Source organism: Oryzias melastigma, linkage group LG5, assembly GCF_002922805.2.
Source record: "Oryzias melastigma strain HK-1 linkage group LG5, ASM292280v2, whole genome shotgun sequence".
Taxonomy (NCBI): Eukaryota; Metazoa; Chordata; class Actinopteri; order Beloniformes; family Adrianichthyidae; genus Oryzias; species Oryzias melastigma.
In genome coordinates this window covers 34,098,215-34,114,308 of record NC_050516.1, presented here as the reverse complement: position 1 = coordinate 34,114,308, position 16,094 = coordinate 34,098,215, and the positions used below count along the sequence as shown (strand labels likewise).

The window sequence follows — 16,094 nt, the reverse complement described above, 5'->3', positions numbered from 1 at the left end:
AAAAAAAAAAAAAAAAAAAAAAAAAAAAATCTAGGCTCACATCATGCAGCCCAAAAAATAAGAATTTCTCTCCTAAGAGAACAGCTGTCTATATTTTTAGGATTTCTTTTTAAACTTTTTTTTCATAAACTTTCTTTATCATCTTTGTGAAAAAATAATAAAACAACTTTTTGGGGAGAAGTTTGATGCAGCTGGATTTCAGGTCGGCTGCACACAGGTGGGGGCGTGTCTGTCTTCTCTGAACTGTTCGACTCTTGAGGTGGAGAAACGCAGAGTTTCCTCAGTTTTTTAGAAGCCGATGCTCGTTATTGTGGAAAATTCATGTAGGTCCCCATCCCAAATAAAAAATAATAGTCAGTTTCGTTGTTGAAATTCTAATAGCAGACAGCTCTGTTTTGCTCCTCCCCCCTAAAAACTACAAAGGTCAGTGAAAGAAAGTGGTTAAATCTTGTTTGATGCTCCTCATTGCATCTGCCCCCTCCATCAACTAAACTAGTCTGCCTACGTGATCCAGGAGCACCAGATCAGCTGATCCTGTGGTTTAAGAGGTGCGTTTCTCTGCTCGTTTATTTGTCTGTTCTTCTTTTGTTTAAAGTTTTGCCCGACAGGGTGGATGGGGATAGTTTGGGCTGGGACTGTAGCGAGCGGTTGAACTGCGCCGCCCTCTTTTTGTTTATTTTTGGCCTCAGCCTCTTTTCATCATTTTTATTTATTTTGCTGGTGAATTATTTCCAACCTTTCTTTCTCTTGCAGGACCACACTCCTTCCGTTACCATGAAGCAATAAAGCCGTGTTTGTTTGCTGGAGACATTCTGGGCTCAGAAAAGTTTCTAGACTTTAGTTCATGCGCGGCCCTCATGAGGCTGCAACAGCCTGAAAGGTCGATGACCTCTGCAAACAGATGCAGCTTTTTATGGTAAAACACGCCAACAGTAGATGTACTAAAGAAAAAAAAAGGTGACAATGAGGTGTTAAAATAATCATGTAAGTATATATATTTCGAAGAAATTCGGCAGTCTGATGCGATGCCAGCCTGTTTCTCCCTGACAATTGAAATATTTTGCACCTTTTGTTTTCAAAACCGCAAAAAAGAGCCATAGAAACAGCAGAAAAAACAACTTTGTGTCTGCAATAAATAAACGATCTGACTGACAGGTTTTCTCATGTTTGCCAGGGTATTTTTTTAAATAAAAGAATAAAAGATTTTCCCTAATGAAAATTCCCAAATTGCTTTCCTACTTCTCTGGCTTCTCCCTAATGCTCCAATTGGAGCATTTGAAGTTGTAGTGGTGTCTGAAAGTGTTTTTTTTTTTAAAGGGTTGGGTATCTGTGTCATAAAAACACATATTTTCATGTGGGTGTGTTCTGAAGTAAGCAATGACTTTTTGTTTTAGCGTGACCTTTGGTATTCATTCTCCGTGGGCTGACAGCTACATGCTAACGTAGATGACCGGCAACTACTGATGATGTCATCACATAATAGCAAAGACCAAATTTGAAGACACTATTTTTTTTTACTATATGAAAAAATATAAAAAATTTGAAAAAAAAAGTGTAAATTTGAAACTTAAAAAAAAATACTAAAACTGTTACAGATAAAAATAAAATAATGTTTATTTGTAATTTCAACTTTCATTTTTTTTCCTTCTTCATTCTTTGCTTTCAGTTCTGTTTTCTGCTTAAATTTAGATTTTTGAGTTGAAATTTTTTTAATCGTAACATTTTTAGGTTTTCTTTTTTAATTTTAAATATTTGTTTTAAATTTTCAATTTTATTTTTCCAAATGTTCAATAATTCCTTCAAGTTTTCAATATGTATATTCTTGAGTTTAAAACTGTTTTCAATTGTTCATATATATATATATATATATATATTTTATTAAAACGCTTGCTTTTCAAATTTTCAATCTGTTTTCGTCCACTTTAAGCGGGTCCTGATTTGACCCTCCAGCTGTCCTGTTGCGTTACCCATTACAGTGTGGGACAAAAACCCTTATTAACCCTGTAAAGTCCACTACATCAAATAATTGATAAAAATAAAAATCCTTTTTTTCATAATATTTAAATGTCAATAATGAAATATTGTGTGACTTGGGAAAAATAATGTTTAGGGGAAAAAAAAGCATCTTATTTAGCCATCGTCTCTCATTTTTCACATTTGGTGAAACTGAATTATAAATAATTAATTATCAACAAATGTTGCATTTTTTCAATACAGCAAGTAGTCATTTAGGGAAAAGAAATAACAATAGATGAGTTAATTTCAACCTAAAGTGTGGAAAATTAGCAAAACATTTTCCCTCCAAAACTGTTTTTTAGATGTCATGGGGGCAGCCATTTTGAAATGAGCAGGAAAAGCCCTTCTACTGCCCCTAGTGGAATGATAAGGAACTGCACAGCAGGAAGCATGACCTGCATCACATACAATGGGTTTTTAAGGAAAGTTTTGATTATGCTAATGAGATGGGGGTCTCAGATTTATGTGTATAAAATATGATACTAATGGTTACACAGGGTTAAAGGTTAAAACAGGAAATTGTTAGTTAAAATAACATTTTTTCTAGCGAAATGAGGCGACTTCTGGTTCTAGTCAAGGACATCCGGTTCATGTCCTCGTGTGGATTTTTGCATGTTTGATTGACAGTATAAACAAACTGGATCAGATTAGTGAGAGGTTCCTTTAAGCTGTGATGCTCCTGATTCAAAGCCAAACAGGAATGGGAGCAGGAAGAACTCACAGTCCATTTCACGGGTGTTTTAAACGCTCATGAGGTGAATCTGTATTATGGCGAAGGGGCGACAGTTTGCCGTCTGTGCCGCACTAAAGCTGCAGTGAGAGTGACCTTTATCTGAGCGCAGACTTTCCCGCTGAATTGATTCCATAACTGCTTTTCCATCTTAAATCACGATGACCTTTAGCAGCAGAATCCCGTTCCACCGAGTAAGTGAACGCTCCGAGCGTCTTACCTCAGTCTGGACCAGGTAGTTGCGTTGTGTGCGTATGTGTTTGAGAAAATCCAGGACGCTGACGGAGCCTTTGTCCTTGATCTGCTGCAGCATGCTGTCGATGACGATGTACGTTCCCGTGCGGCCGACCCCAGCACTACAGAGCACAGCGCAAACTGATGTGAGCGGCTCCGCCGGAAGCTTTCGTCCCACCGAGCGGCGCCGATGATGACGTTACCTGCAGTGTACCAGGACCGGGCCCATGTCCGCCGTTCGAGCTGCAGAGGAGCGGTTGATGAAGGTGAGGACGGGCAGCGTGTACTCTGGGACTCCCATGTCAGGCCACTGAGTGTAGTGAAACTGGACCACCACGCGCTCGTTCAGCTTCACTTTAGGGTTTCCCTTCTGACACTGAAACGATGGAGGAGATGAAAATGGAGTTTAAACAGAACCATCTTAGATCCAGCTGTACTTTCTCTCAACTGCTAGGAATTCATGGAATTTCAGTGGAGAAAAGGAGATTTTTACATTCAGTATAGTATAGTTTGCAATATAAATAAATTTGTGGTTAATTAATGGTGCAGAACAGACAAAGGTCAGAGGATTTTTTGCATTTTAAAAGCCTCAACAAACCAAATAACTGTACTTACAATAAAATAATTTGAAATAAGTTGTCTCCTGCTCTGTATCTTAATGGAAAATAGCTACAAATATAGTTGCATTACAGAGTAAATGTGTTTTTTTGTCTTTTTGTTGGAGTATGAAGTGATGTTTTGCATATAGAACATAGTCAAATCGTCATCATCTTCAAAACTTTCTGGACTGAGTTTGCTCCACCATTGGGTCTTCTAATTGCTTTAAATAAGTCAAAGTGGGTCAAAGGGCGCGATATGAACGCGATTGTAAAATTCCAATCACTGATGATGTCATCAGTTTGTCAAATTTCGCCGTAATTGGGGCGATTTCCTTGCGACCAACGCGACCCGAGTGATTACAAACCGACACTTTAGTAATGTGCTGCATATCGGTGCATAGCCGATATGAAAGGTCCCTTTTTCCAGCGGTTTAACCAGCTGATCGAGTAAATAATCTCAGAGTTTTGGTACGTCAGAGCTACTGATGAATCTCGGCTTCATCTAGGATGTTAAAGGGTTAACCCCTCAGGAGGAGCATCATACCGTTTACATAGAACTCCAGCAAAGTTGGCCACGAGTCTTCCTCCGACATAAATAAAAGGTGCAGTTTCAGTTTGGCCACTAGGTGGCGATCGCGCTATAGCATTACATCTTATTCCAGAAGAAGAAAGTATGAGCAAAAAACGATGTTCTAAATCAAAAAAGTTACCTTAAAGATTCCTTAAAAGAGTTTAGAAAATTCATACCTATGAGTTGATAAAGACGTTTAATTAATCATCAATGTATGTTAACGCTGACTGAGCGTTAGCTTTAGCTGTCCTATGGGAAATTCCATTAAACGTTAGCATCATGCTAGCTGACTTTAGCTTTATGTGCTAAATCGATTTATATTTTTATGAATCGTTTATCTGTTAGGCTTAAATTGATTCAAATAGATTAACTGATTTTATCAACCCAGCTTAATATAACATTTAAAATTTAATATATAAGCCTTTAAGGCTAATTTCCATCTTTAGTCGCTATAGAACAGGTTGATGGTTTCAAAGTATAAATCTTTTTACTAAATAAATTATATAAAAAAAAGGAGAAGCTGCATATAAAACAACAAGATCATCTTAATGTAAATAGACAGTTTGATAAAACATTTATGTTTCTGTTTAATAGTGTTTCAACTTTTTCACTTCATAAAAGGCCTTCCAGTACTTTAAGGAAATAGTAGAAATAGCAAAACATGATTGAACTTTTTCGTTTTGAGGTAAAACAACCCAAACTTTATTCATTTCTGTACTATTCCCTAAAAAAAAAAAATTTACCTTTTTGACTTTTGTGTTCCTGATGAGGAAATGGCGTACGGTGTAGCAGGCTTGCACTTTGGTGCTCTTCAGCATCACCACCACATTTCCATACTGCTCGCTGTTCTCCGTCGGCCAGTACTGGTCGCATTTCCTCTGCGAGACAATCATGATGAGTGCGTCTGGTGGAGAACCACATCCATGAGCCACACAGAGCGGTGGACTTACTCTTCCTTTCTCCACCAGGTTTGTGATCATGACGATGATTCCGGTGTTCTGCTCCCACACCATCCTCCAGAAGTCCTCGAACGTGGACTTGAGGGGCCCCTGAGCCGCGATGTAAGCTCTGGGCTGATTATAACCCTGAAACAAAAGGATTTCCTTAATGTTCTTTACGGGAGAAAATTCATCACATAAAATGACAGAAATTGTTCATATTTTTGCATAATTTCAAAGGTTTAATATAGATGCTAATTTTGTGTTTCATACTCTCACTTGCTATTGCTTTTCATGCCTCACTCTGACTCCCTAAACCAGGGGTGTCAAACTCAATCACACAGGGGGCCAAAATCCAAAACACACCATCGGTCGGGGGCCGAACAGGATAAATCTTTATTGAACACTAAAACTACATTTTAAAACTTTAAAACCGTAACTTTTTAACATAATTATGAACTAGATATACACTAATACCTCCAATAATGCTAGTTTGAATGCTGTAAGCTCAATTTGGCTGCTGAAGATGCAGATGCTGAAATCGATAGCTAAAAACGCTGAAGCTGATAGATGAAAACAGAAAAAAAGACTTAGCCTAAATTAGCCGAAACAGCTAGTGCGTAGCTGAAATATTAGCTAGATTCCAAAATAGCCTAAATTAGCCAAAACAGCTAACATGTAGCTGAAATATCAGCTAAACTCTAAAACAGCCTAAAAAAATAAAAAAGCCTAAATTAGCCAAAACAACTAACGTTTTACTGAACTATTAACTTAACTCCAGGAAAGGCTAAAAGAAATAGCATAAATTAGCCAAAACAGCTAGCATTCAGCTGAAATATTAAACTCAAAAACAGTCTATTTTTTTTAAAAGCCTAAATTAGCCAAAACAGCTAACATGTAGCTCAAATATGAGCTAAACTCTACAACAGCCTAAAACATATGCTAAATTAGCCAAAACAGCTAGTGCGTAGCTGAAATACTAGCTAAATTCCAAAATAGCCTAAATTAACTAAAACAGCTAGCATTCAGCTGAAATGTAAGTTAAACTCAAAAACAGCATAATTAAAAAAAAAAACCTAAATTAGCCAAAACAGTTAGCGTGTTACTGAAATATTAACTAAACTCCAAAAAAAGTCAAAAACATGCTAAATTAGCCAAAAAAAGCTAGTGCGTAGCTGAATTGCTAGCCAAATTCCAAAATAGATAAATTAGCCAAAACAGCTAGCATTCAGCTGTAATAATAGCTGAACTCCAAAAACAGCCTAAAAAAAGCTTAAATTACCCAAAAGAGCTAGCGTGTAGCAGAAATGTTAGCTAAACTCCAAAACAGAGTAAAAATACTTCGTAAATGCCAAAAGAGTCCAAAAAGCTAGCAGAATGCCCATTTTAAAAATTTTAAAACTGTAACCTTTTAACATAATTATGGATAATAAGAATGTGGGAATGTTATTCCAGAATAAATCAACTCAAACAACATTCAATATTTTACTCTTCATAAAAATATATGTTTTCAAAATTAAACAAGTTAGAAATGAGCACAAGATAACATCCGGCCCCCGGGCCTTGACTTTGATTCATGTACCCTCAACAATGGCTTTCAGCAGGATTCTTCAATCTTTATAAACAAACTGAGCCTCTGAGTAAAACAGGAAATCTTACGTCCACGTAGTTGGCGTTGATGTAATCCGAGTGTTTGGCATCTTTTCCTGCCAGAGCGCGTAGCTTCACCCTGCTGTGGTCATCTGGACACATTTATGTGGATTATAAAAAGCAGAAACATCATTGATCTCACAGCGGTAGACTGTAATCTGATCACTCACAGGCCACGATGTTGATGTATCTGTTTTTGTGCTTGTTGTCAGGATGATTTGAATGCTCAGCTGTGATTTTCAAGTCAGCCGTGGAGCGCTGGACCTCCTGGAGAGAAAAACATAGATTTTAAGAAACAAGCTAATGGACTTAAAACTGACTTCAACTTCAGGGGTTTTCTTACAGTGGTTGTTTCCTGTTTTCCTAAATATAGCCGTTTCCTTTAGATTTTTTTACCTCCTGCATCAGGAGCTCAGGATAAAGTGGAGAGTCGGTTTCAAGGTCACCAAATGGAGCAGATGCTTTCTGCCACGGGGGTCTGAGAGTGAAGCCTCGGGTCAAATGACCCGCTTCTCATTCCTCTTCACTGCACCAGACTGAGCTCAAACTAGACCTGCCACAGTTAGTCGACTAATCAACGACTAATCGACTATTAAAATGGCCAACGATTAATTTAATCGTCGATTAGTCGTTACTTTATATTGTATGGAGTAAGTGTGTAGTAAAGTTTTAGGTTATAATGGCATTCTGCTAGCTTTTTGGACTATTTGGCATTTATTAAGTTTAGCTAAAATCTTTAGCTACATGCTAGCTATTTTAGCTAAGTTAGGCTTTTCTTTTTAAGTTTTTAGGCTGTTCTGGTGTTTAATATTTCAGCTGCATGCTAGCTATATTGGCTAATTTAGGATTTTTTTCAGTTTTTTAGGCTATTTTGGAGTTTGGCAAAAAATTCAGCTACATGCTAGCAATTTTAGCTAATTTAGGATTTTTTCAGTTTTTTCAGACTATTTTGGAGTTTCCCTGCAATTTAAGCTGAATGCTAGTTATTTTGGCTAAATTCGGCTTTTTTCAGTTTTTTTAGGGTATTTTAGAATTTAGCTCAAATTTCAGCTACATGTTAGCTATTTTGGCTAATTTAGGTTTTTTTGTTGTTTTTTGGGGTATTTTAGAGTTTAGCTAATATTTCAGCTGCATGCTAGCTAACTTTGGCTTTTTTCATTTTTTTTTGTCTAATTTATATTTTAGCTGGCTATCAACTTGAGCGTTTTCAACTATCAACATCAGCATTTTCACCTATCAACTTGAGCGTATTCGGCTATCAACTTCAGCGATTTCAGCCATCAATTTCAGCATTTTCAGCTATCAACTTCAGCGTTTTCAGCCATCAATTTCAGCATTTTCAGCCATCAATTTTAGCGTTTTCAGCCATTAATTTCAGTGTTTTCAGCTATCAACTTCAGCTTTTTCAGTTATCATTTTCAGCGTTTTCAGCCATAAATTTCAGCGTTTTCAGCCATCAATTTCAGCATTTTCAGCTATCAACTTCAGCGTTTTCAGCCATCAATTTCAGCATTTTCAGCCATCAATTGCAGCGTTTTTAGCTATTAATTTCAGCGTTTTCAGCTATCAACTTCAGCATTTTCAGCCATCAACTTCAGCGTTTTCAGCCATCAACTTCAGCGTTTTCAGCCATCAACTTCAGCGTTTTCAGTTATCATTTTCAGCGTTTTCAGCCATCAATTTAAGCATTTTCAGCTATCAACTTCAGTGTTTTCAGCCAACAATTTCAGCGTTTTCAGCTATCAATTGCAGCGTTTTTAGCTATTAATTTCAGCGTTTTCAGCTATCAACTTCAGCGTTTACAGTTATCAACTTCAGGGTTTTCAGTTATCAACTTCAGCGTTTTCAGCCATCAACTTCAGCGTTTTCAGTTATCAATTTCAGCGTTTTCAGCCATCAATTTCAGCATTTTCAGCTATCAACTTCAGCGTTTTCAGCCATCAATTTTAGCATTTTCAGCCATCAATTGCAGCGTTTTTAGCTATTATTTCAGCGTTTTCAGCTATCAACTTCAGCGTTTTCAGCCATCAACTTCAGTGTTTTCAGTTATCAATTTCTGCGTTTTCAGCTATCAACTTCAGCATTTTCAGTTATCAACTTCAGTTTTTTCAGCCATCAACTTCAGCATTTTCAGTTATCAACTTCAGCGTTTTCAGCCATCAACTTCAGTTTTTTCAGCCATCAACTTCAGCATTTTCAGTTATCAACTTCAGCGTTTTCAGCCATCAATTTTAGCATTTTCAGCCATCAATTGCAGCGTTTTTAGCTATTATTTCAGCGTTTTCAGCTATCAACTTCAGCATTTTCAGTTATCAACTTCAGCGTTTTCAGTTATCAACTTCAGCGTTTTCAGTTATCAACTTTAGCGTTTTCAGTTATCAACTTTAGCGTTTTCAGTTATCAACTTCAGCGTTTTCAGCCATCAACTTCAGTGTTTTCAGTTATCAATTTCTGCGTTTTCAGCTATCAACTTCAGCATTTTCAGTTATCAACTTCAGTTTTTTCAGCCATCAACTTCAGCATTTTCAGTTATCAACTTCAGCGTTTTCAGCCATCAACTTCAGTGTTTTCAGCTATCAATTTCAGCATTTTCAGTTATCAACTTCAGCGTTTTCAACTATCAACTTCAGCATTTTCAGTTATCAACTTCAGCGTTTTCAGCCATCAACTTCAGTGTTTTCAGTTATCAATTTCAGCGTTTTCAGCCATCAATTTCAGCATTTTCAGCTATCAACTTAAGCGTTTTCAGTTATCAATTTCAGCATTTTCAGCCATCAATTTCAGCGTTTTCAGCCATCACTTTCAGCGTTTTCAGCTATTAACTTCAGTGTTTTCAGCTATCAACTTTAGAAAGCGTGCATCATAGATTTGAGATCAAAACAAGGAAAAAACAAACAAAAAAACGACGCTTCGACGACCAAAATAGTTGTCGATTATTTTAATAGTCGACGTAGTCGCGAATAATCGAATAATCGTGGCAGCCCTAGTCTGCATCCATCCCATCAGTCAGAGAGATCTCTGATTAACCTCCATCTTTGTTTCAAGTGTCTGTTCAAAGCTTTACACTTTACAAACCCTCAGCTTCTAAATCCGTCTTACAAAGACCTGCTTGCACCTTCGGCTGTGAGCAGAGAAACAACACTCATCTCCGCGGTTGGGTTCACTTGTTCTGCTGGGAAGACTGTATTTGGAAGCACAATATATAAAAAATGCAGCTGCACTGCAGTCAATATTATCAATATTGGAGAAGAAGAGAGCTCTTCCTTTAATTTTCTGTACAGCCTCTTCACCAACTGAAGACTACTTTGGCAAGCGGAAGGATATTTGGACCCCACACTGGAATGTGTGCTTACACACCACCATTCAGACCCTCTTATAATGTTGTTTTTTTAATTAATCAAGAGTAAAATGAAAATTACCTCGAACTCCTCTGCAAAGCCTTGCATGTTGTTTTTGTAAAGCTCCATGCAGTGCTTAACAAACTGTTTGACGGGGATGGCCTCCATGTCATCTGCAGGGAAAACAGATCACAGTCAGGAAGAGTATTGCTTTTATTTACAGGAACGATCCAAAAAAGAAGTTTATCATTCCTGTTACTGTAAAATAAAAAGCATGCTTTTTTATTTAGTAGTTTCTGATGCCAAAACTACGGTGGCCCTGAAGTGCAAATCACGTCAACAAATCATTGGAAAAAACGTCTCAACAATAAATAAAAAAGAATTAAAAAAAAACATTACATATTGGAAAACAAAACAAAATTACAGAAAAAAACGAAAGAAAAATAGGAGTAATTTCCATTTATCAAAATGAAATGTTTAAAAACAAGAAACCAGAAAAGATCGATTCCAAGGATCTAAATAAAGAGTTTCTGAAAACAGAAGAATATCGGTGGATTTTTTTAGTATTGCTCTGATACAGAAAAACTCAAATTATGCAAATATCAGCAGATACATATACTGGCACGATATATCGCCCATCACTAATGATAATGTTTGAGTCTTGAGAGATGTTTTACCTGAACTGTGATAAGGAGTTTATTGATCAATCACCAAACTTAAGCAGAAGCTTAAAAAAATATCTTCAATCGGACGATATCGCCGTGTCAAATAACTTCCTATTGAAAAGGGGAACAAGCGTCATCATCCAATCAGTGAGGTCCCATACTAGCTACATTTTCTGGTTTCTTATTTTGTTTCATTTTATAACATTTGATTTCTGGAAATTATTTCAATTTACAAAATGTTTCCTTTCTGGAATAATATTTTGTTTCTAAAATTTATTTATTTTTCTTCTGTGATTTGAACTTCTAGGCCACCGTACAAAACAAGCCAAACGAGGACCGATGAATCATGATTATTTATTTCACTGACTAATCTTACAAACACCTTTTTCTGGTCTTGTGACTTTTTGTGGGAGGAGAGCATCTGTTCGCGACGAATCAGCCAAAACCCACACACATGAAGGATCTCTGATGAGGCCGGTCGGTCGAAGCCGGGGACTCAGCTGCCATCAGCGCTGACACTGGCCAATGTCTTAACTAACACCCCCCTGCAGCTGAGGCCCGCGGGGCTTTGCACCCCGCTCCAGTGATTACAGCGCAGGCGCCAGCTCTAATTTATTAATTTGGTCATTTGTCAAAGTGGCTTTTGGAGCTAGACGTGGTAATGAACTACAGCTGATTAGGCTGATTTTTCTCTTGCAACGACATAAAACTGTTCGCAGATTTGAGTAGTGAAAGGCCTTCAAGAACTGATCTGAAGGCTGTATTAATATAAGAGATGGAGGGAGAGAAAAGAGAAATGAGAACGAGAGAGAACAAACAAAACTAGATATATGCTGCGATAATGCTAGTGTAAATGCTGTAAGATGAATGCGACTGCTGAAGATGCTAAAGCCGATAGCTTTAGCCAGAGCTGGAAGATTGCTAAAATATTAGCTAAATGCCAAGTAGGAAAAAACAATCAAACAAAAAAAAAACATTAAGAATGTCTAAATTCGCCAAAACAGTTAGCATAATGCCAAAATATTAGCTAAACCCCAAGTTATCCAAAAAATGAAAATATGTCTAAATTAGCCAAATAAACTAGCATATTGCTAAAATATTAGCTAAACTTCTAATTAGCCAAAAAAATGAACAAAAAATGTCTAACTTAGCCAAAACAGCTAGCATAATGCTAAAATATTAGCTAAACTCTAAGTTAGCCTAAACAATGAAAATAAGTCTAAATTAGCCAAATAAACTAGCATATTGCTAAAATATTAGCTAAACTTCTAATTAGCCAAAAGAAAATGAACAAAAAATGTCTAACTTAGCCAAAACAGCTAGCATAATGCTAAAATATTAGCTAAACTCCAAGTTAACCTAAAAAAGATAAATATGTCTAAATTAGCCAAACAAACTAGCATATTGCTAAAATATTAGCTAAACTTCTTATTAGCCAAAAATATAAACAATAAAAAGGCTAACTTAGCCAAAACAGCTAGCATAATGCTAAAATATTAGTTAAACTCCAAAATATCCTAAACAATGGAAAAATGTCTAAATTAGCTAAAACAGCTAGCATAATGCTAAAATATTAGCTAAACTCTAAGTTAGCCTAAACAATGAAAATATGTCTAAATTAGCCAAATAAACTAGCATATTGCTAAAATATTAGCTAAACTTCTAATTAGCCAAAAAAATGAACATAAAAATGTCCAACTTAGCCAAAACAGCTAGCATAATGCTAAAGTATTAGCAAAACTCCAAATTAGCCTAAAACGATAGGAAGGTCTAATTTTTCCATACCAGCTTGCATTAGGCAAAGATATTAGCTAAACTCTGAGTTATTCTAAAACATGAAAAAGTGTCTAAATTAGCCAAAACCGCTAGCAGGTTGCTAAAATAAAAGTTAAGCTCCAAATTTATCCTTCAAAAACCCAGTAGTTCCTGAAGATTTTTAAGTTTGAATGGAGTCTAACTGAAAATATGCGAAAGTTCACAAGTTTCAAAGAGCAAGATGTTTTTGAAGGATTTGAGCAATTTCTCAAACTTCCAATGGGGCATATTTTGCTCAGTATTTCAAAAACTATAAAATGTATGAATACCAAACGCACGAGCAGTAATGCTCTGAACCAGCTGAAAGTTTTCTGTTCGCTTACTAAGCATTCACACAATAAATACAAAAAAAATGCCAGATTGGATGAAAATAAATGGAAGGAAAGAGAAAAGGGACATTAAAAGATCAGATAAACAGCATACGGGAAACTTAAGAAGGAAAAGGAAATAAAGAAGAGAAGGTAAAAGAAGGAAGAAATGGAGAGAAAAGATAAAAAAAGAGAACATTTGTGTCTAAGGGTTGAAGTCTGAGCGAGCGGCGAGTGCATTAAAACGTCCCTGAGCTTGAAGGGACTGTGAAAGTAAAGTCTGATATCGACAAGCTGTCAGGGCGCCGCTGCCTGGGATATTACGGCCGGAGAAAAGTCAGTCATGCGACTTCTACTAAGCTCTTCAAACAGTCACTTCACGTGTAAATTAACAGAAAGTGAGCAAACTCAAATGTCAAGGTAATTCAGGGAGGCATCTGAACAGAGTTAATGAGGAAGTGTTACGCTGTTCTTCCATCAGTACAACAACCGAGCAGATTTACACCGTCGCACAGTGTTTGATCAGTTCACCTGGAATGGGGATGATCGGGATGTTGTCATTGGCCACCACCCTCGGAGAGCTGCTTTCCTCCACATAGAAATGCGCCGTCTGGAAAAACTTCCTACAGACACACAAACAACAACACAAGCATCACCGCCGATGAAGACGTTATATTTCTGGGAAGCGTCTTCACACGCGGTTTGTTAGCAGCGGAAAAACTGCTAATGAAAACCCGGGAGTGACCCGAACACGGCTGATCAACACCGGCAACATCAGAGCCGACTGCAGGGAGCAGGTAAACAAACAACACAACCGCAACAAACTTTTTTACACATATTTGAAAGAAAGTTATCCCATATACTTCCTCTCACAGACCCACCGTGATCATCAAAGCACTCTCAATGGTCCTTTAATGATGTGCACTCCGCCCACACACCAGGCCTGCCCTCACTTCCCATCATCCTTTTCTTTATATTGTCTCTCGCTAGCCTGCAGCTCCCAACAACCCTCGCTTAACATTAGTGGCGGAATAAAATAGCTTTAAGACTGGAGTAACATATCCCGAAATGCCCCCGTGGTTCAACCTAAAAGCTAATTTTTCAGTAAATTCAGCAGATGCATCATTAGCTAGTTAAGCATATTAAAATAATTCAAGTTTTCACAAGAAGCGGACTATTTGATCAGTGGTCATCTAAAATTTACCCAGTAAATCACCGATTAATCGCGATTAATCACGATTAAGTTTAATTAAGTTTGATTAATCTGATTTTTTTTTAAACAACTAATAAAAAATTAACGCTCCAAATATACAGTTTTGTGTTTGTTTTTCATATTGTTATTATTCACAGATAAGTGATCGGCACTTACTAAAACAAAAAAATAATAATCGTGATTAATCGCGATTAATTTTTTTCTACATTTGCGATTAATTAGTAGTTTTAAAAAAGTAGCCTTAAAAAAACAGGTCATTCTGCACGCAACTACATTTTTTTCATCTGATCCTGATTCACAGCAATTCTATAAATGCTATTTTAATGTAAATTTAAAAAATACAGAAAAAAACATGTTAAAAACACCAAAATCATGATTTTCATTGGAGTAGGTCTTTAAATATAAATTCGATGCAGTTCTAAAAAAGTTTGCGATGATCAAACCCTCAATATTACAACCTGCCAGAATAAAATATGTATATTTCTATATAAATGTTCCTAATTCTGAAATCCACGGCTGCAGGACAATCAATATGAGGTAAAAAGTCAAAACTTTAGCTAGTCTTATTGCAGCCTAATCCTTCACAGCCCAAGGCCAAAACTTTATTTTATAACTCCAAGCAACCCCCTTCTCTTGAGATGTATCTAAATTATTTAGCGGTTTATATTTCATCAGTTAAAGAAAAAAAATAAAATAAATAAAAAAGGAATGGTGAATTTTCTTGAGGTTAACACAATTCAAATTCCAGACATCTTTTTTTGGTTTTTCTCAATAAGAGACAAAAATATCTACAGTTTTAAAGTGGCGGCGGAGTGAGAGATGAATGCTAAGTCCCGGACGTCCGCCACGTGCCGCATACTAACACAGAAAATTCATCCGGAATTTTAGCGGTGACACATCTCCGGTTTAATCCTACCTGTACTTGCTGCAGAGGAGAGAGCAGAAGCTCGTCATTCTTTAAGAGAGTCCGGAGGAAAATAAAAAATGTGGCTTTGCATTTAGATGATAGAAAGAGAGAAGGGAGGAAGAAAGGAAAAAAAAAAAAAAAAGAATGGGGGAGGAGAGTTCCCTCCTGGCTTTCCGTCACAGCCTCCCTTATCTAATGGCTTCCCCTGGAGGGCAGATGCGGCCTAGCTCCCAGAGCAGCGCCGTCGACACCTCCGTCCCACACCTGCAGAGGAGCCGCTGCATGGATGAAACGCAGGCCTCCCGTTCCAGCAATAGCCTCACTTCTGCAGCAGTTCAACAAACACCCAGAGCTTTACAGGCTTCCAGATGTGCTCATCGAGTCCGGCAATTAATTCCATTGTGGATGTGCTCATCACACTGACAGGAAGAAGATGCAAAATAAACAACAACACGCTGCTTTCTTTCTTTCTTTTTTTTTTAAAGCCAGGAGCCTATCAATCATTGAGGTTGAAATAAACATTTGAAAGGAGGCCAAGGCAGGCGTAACACTTAACCCTTTAACACCAGAGCTCCAACGTCTTTAAATTAGGCTTGGGAGTCACTGGGTAACCTCACGATACATTCCAATACGTGATACATGACGTATGATAACGATATCGCGATACTTGGCTCACGATAACGATGATATCTCAATAGGCAATATATGCTTACGATGACAATGACATCACATTACGCGTTACACGATTATACCACAATAGATGACGCACGATAACGATGATATTGCGATATGCGATAAATGGCTAAAAATAATGATGACATTGCGATATGCGATACACAGTTCATTGTAACATTATCGCGATGTGCGATAATGTTACAATAATAATGATATTGTGATATGCGATACAGAGTTCACGATGACTATGATATCCTGAAACATTGCTCACAATGAGTATGATATTGCGATATGTGTTTCATGGGTCACAATAACGATGATATTGCGATATGTGATTCATGGGTCACAATAATGATGATATTGCGATATGCAATACAGAGTTCACGATGATAATGATACAGCGATACATGGCTCAAAATAATGATGATATCGCGA

The 16,094-nt window shown here is 37.1% G+C and overlaps 1 protein-coding gene and 1 long non-coding RNA gene across 2 annotated transcripts in view; one reads left to right on the top strand and one right to left on the bottom strand.

Moving 5' to 3' along the window:
• The window catches only part of ptprga (protein tyrosine phosphatase receptor type Ga), a gene marked incomplete at its 5' end in the record, with an annotated part of 89,903 nt that overhangs the window by 7,615 nt on the left and 66,194 nt on the right, over window positions 1-16,094 (bottom strand). Inside the window, 8 exon segments of the mRNA XM_024269808.1 lie at window positions 2,967-3,102; window positions 3,184-3,356; window positions 4,894-5,028; window positions 5,101-5,235; window positions 6,748-6,830; window positions 6,909-7,005; window positions 10,158-10,249; window positions 13,396-13,487. Of these exon segments, the coding sequence (XP_024125576.1) occupies window positions 2,967-3,102; window positions 3,184-3,356; window positions 4,894-5,028; window positions 5,101-5,235; window positions 6,748-6,830; window positions 6,909-7,005; window positions 10,158-10,249; window positions 13,396-13,487 (943 nt within the window).
• Window positions 2,316-3,615, top strand: LOC118598794. The gene is made up of 2 exons (XR_004947935.1): window positions 2,316-2,940; window positions 3,057-3,615. It is a non-coding gene; the product is annotated as an uncharacterized LOC118598794 (long non-coding RNA).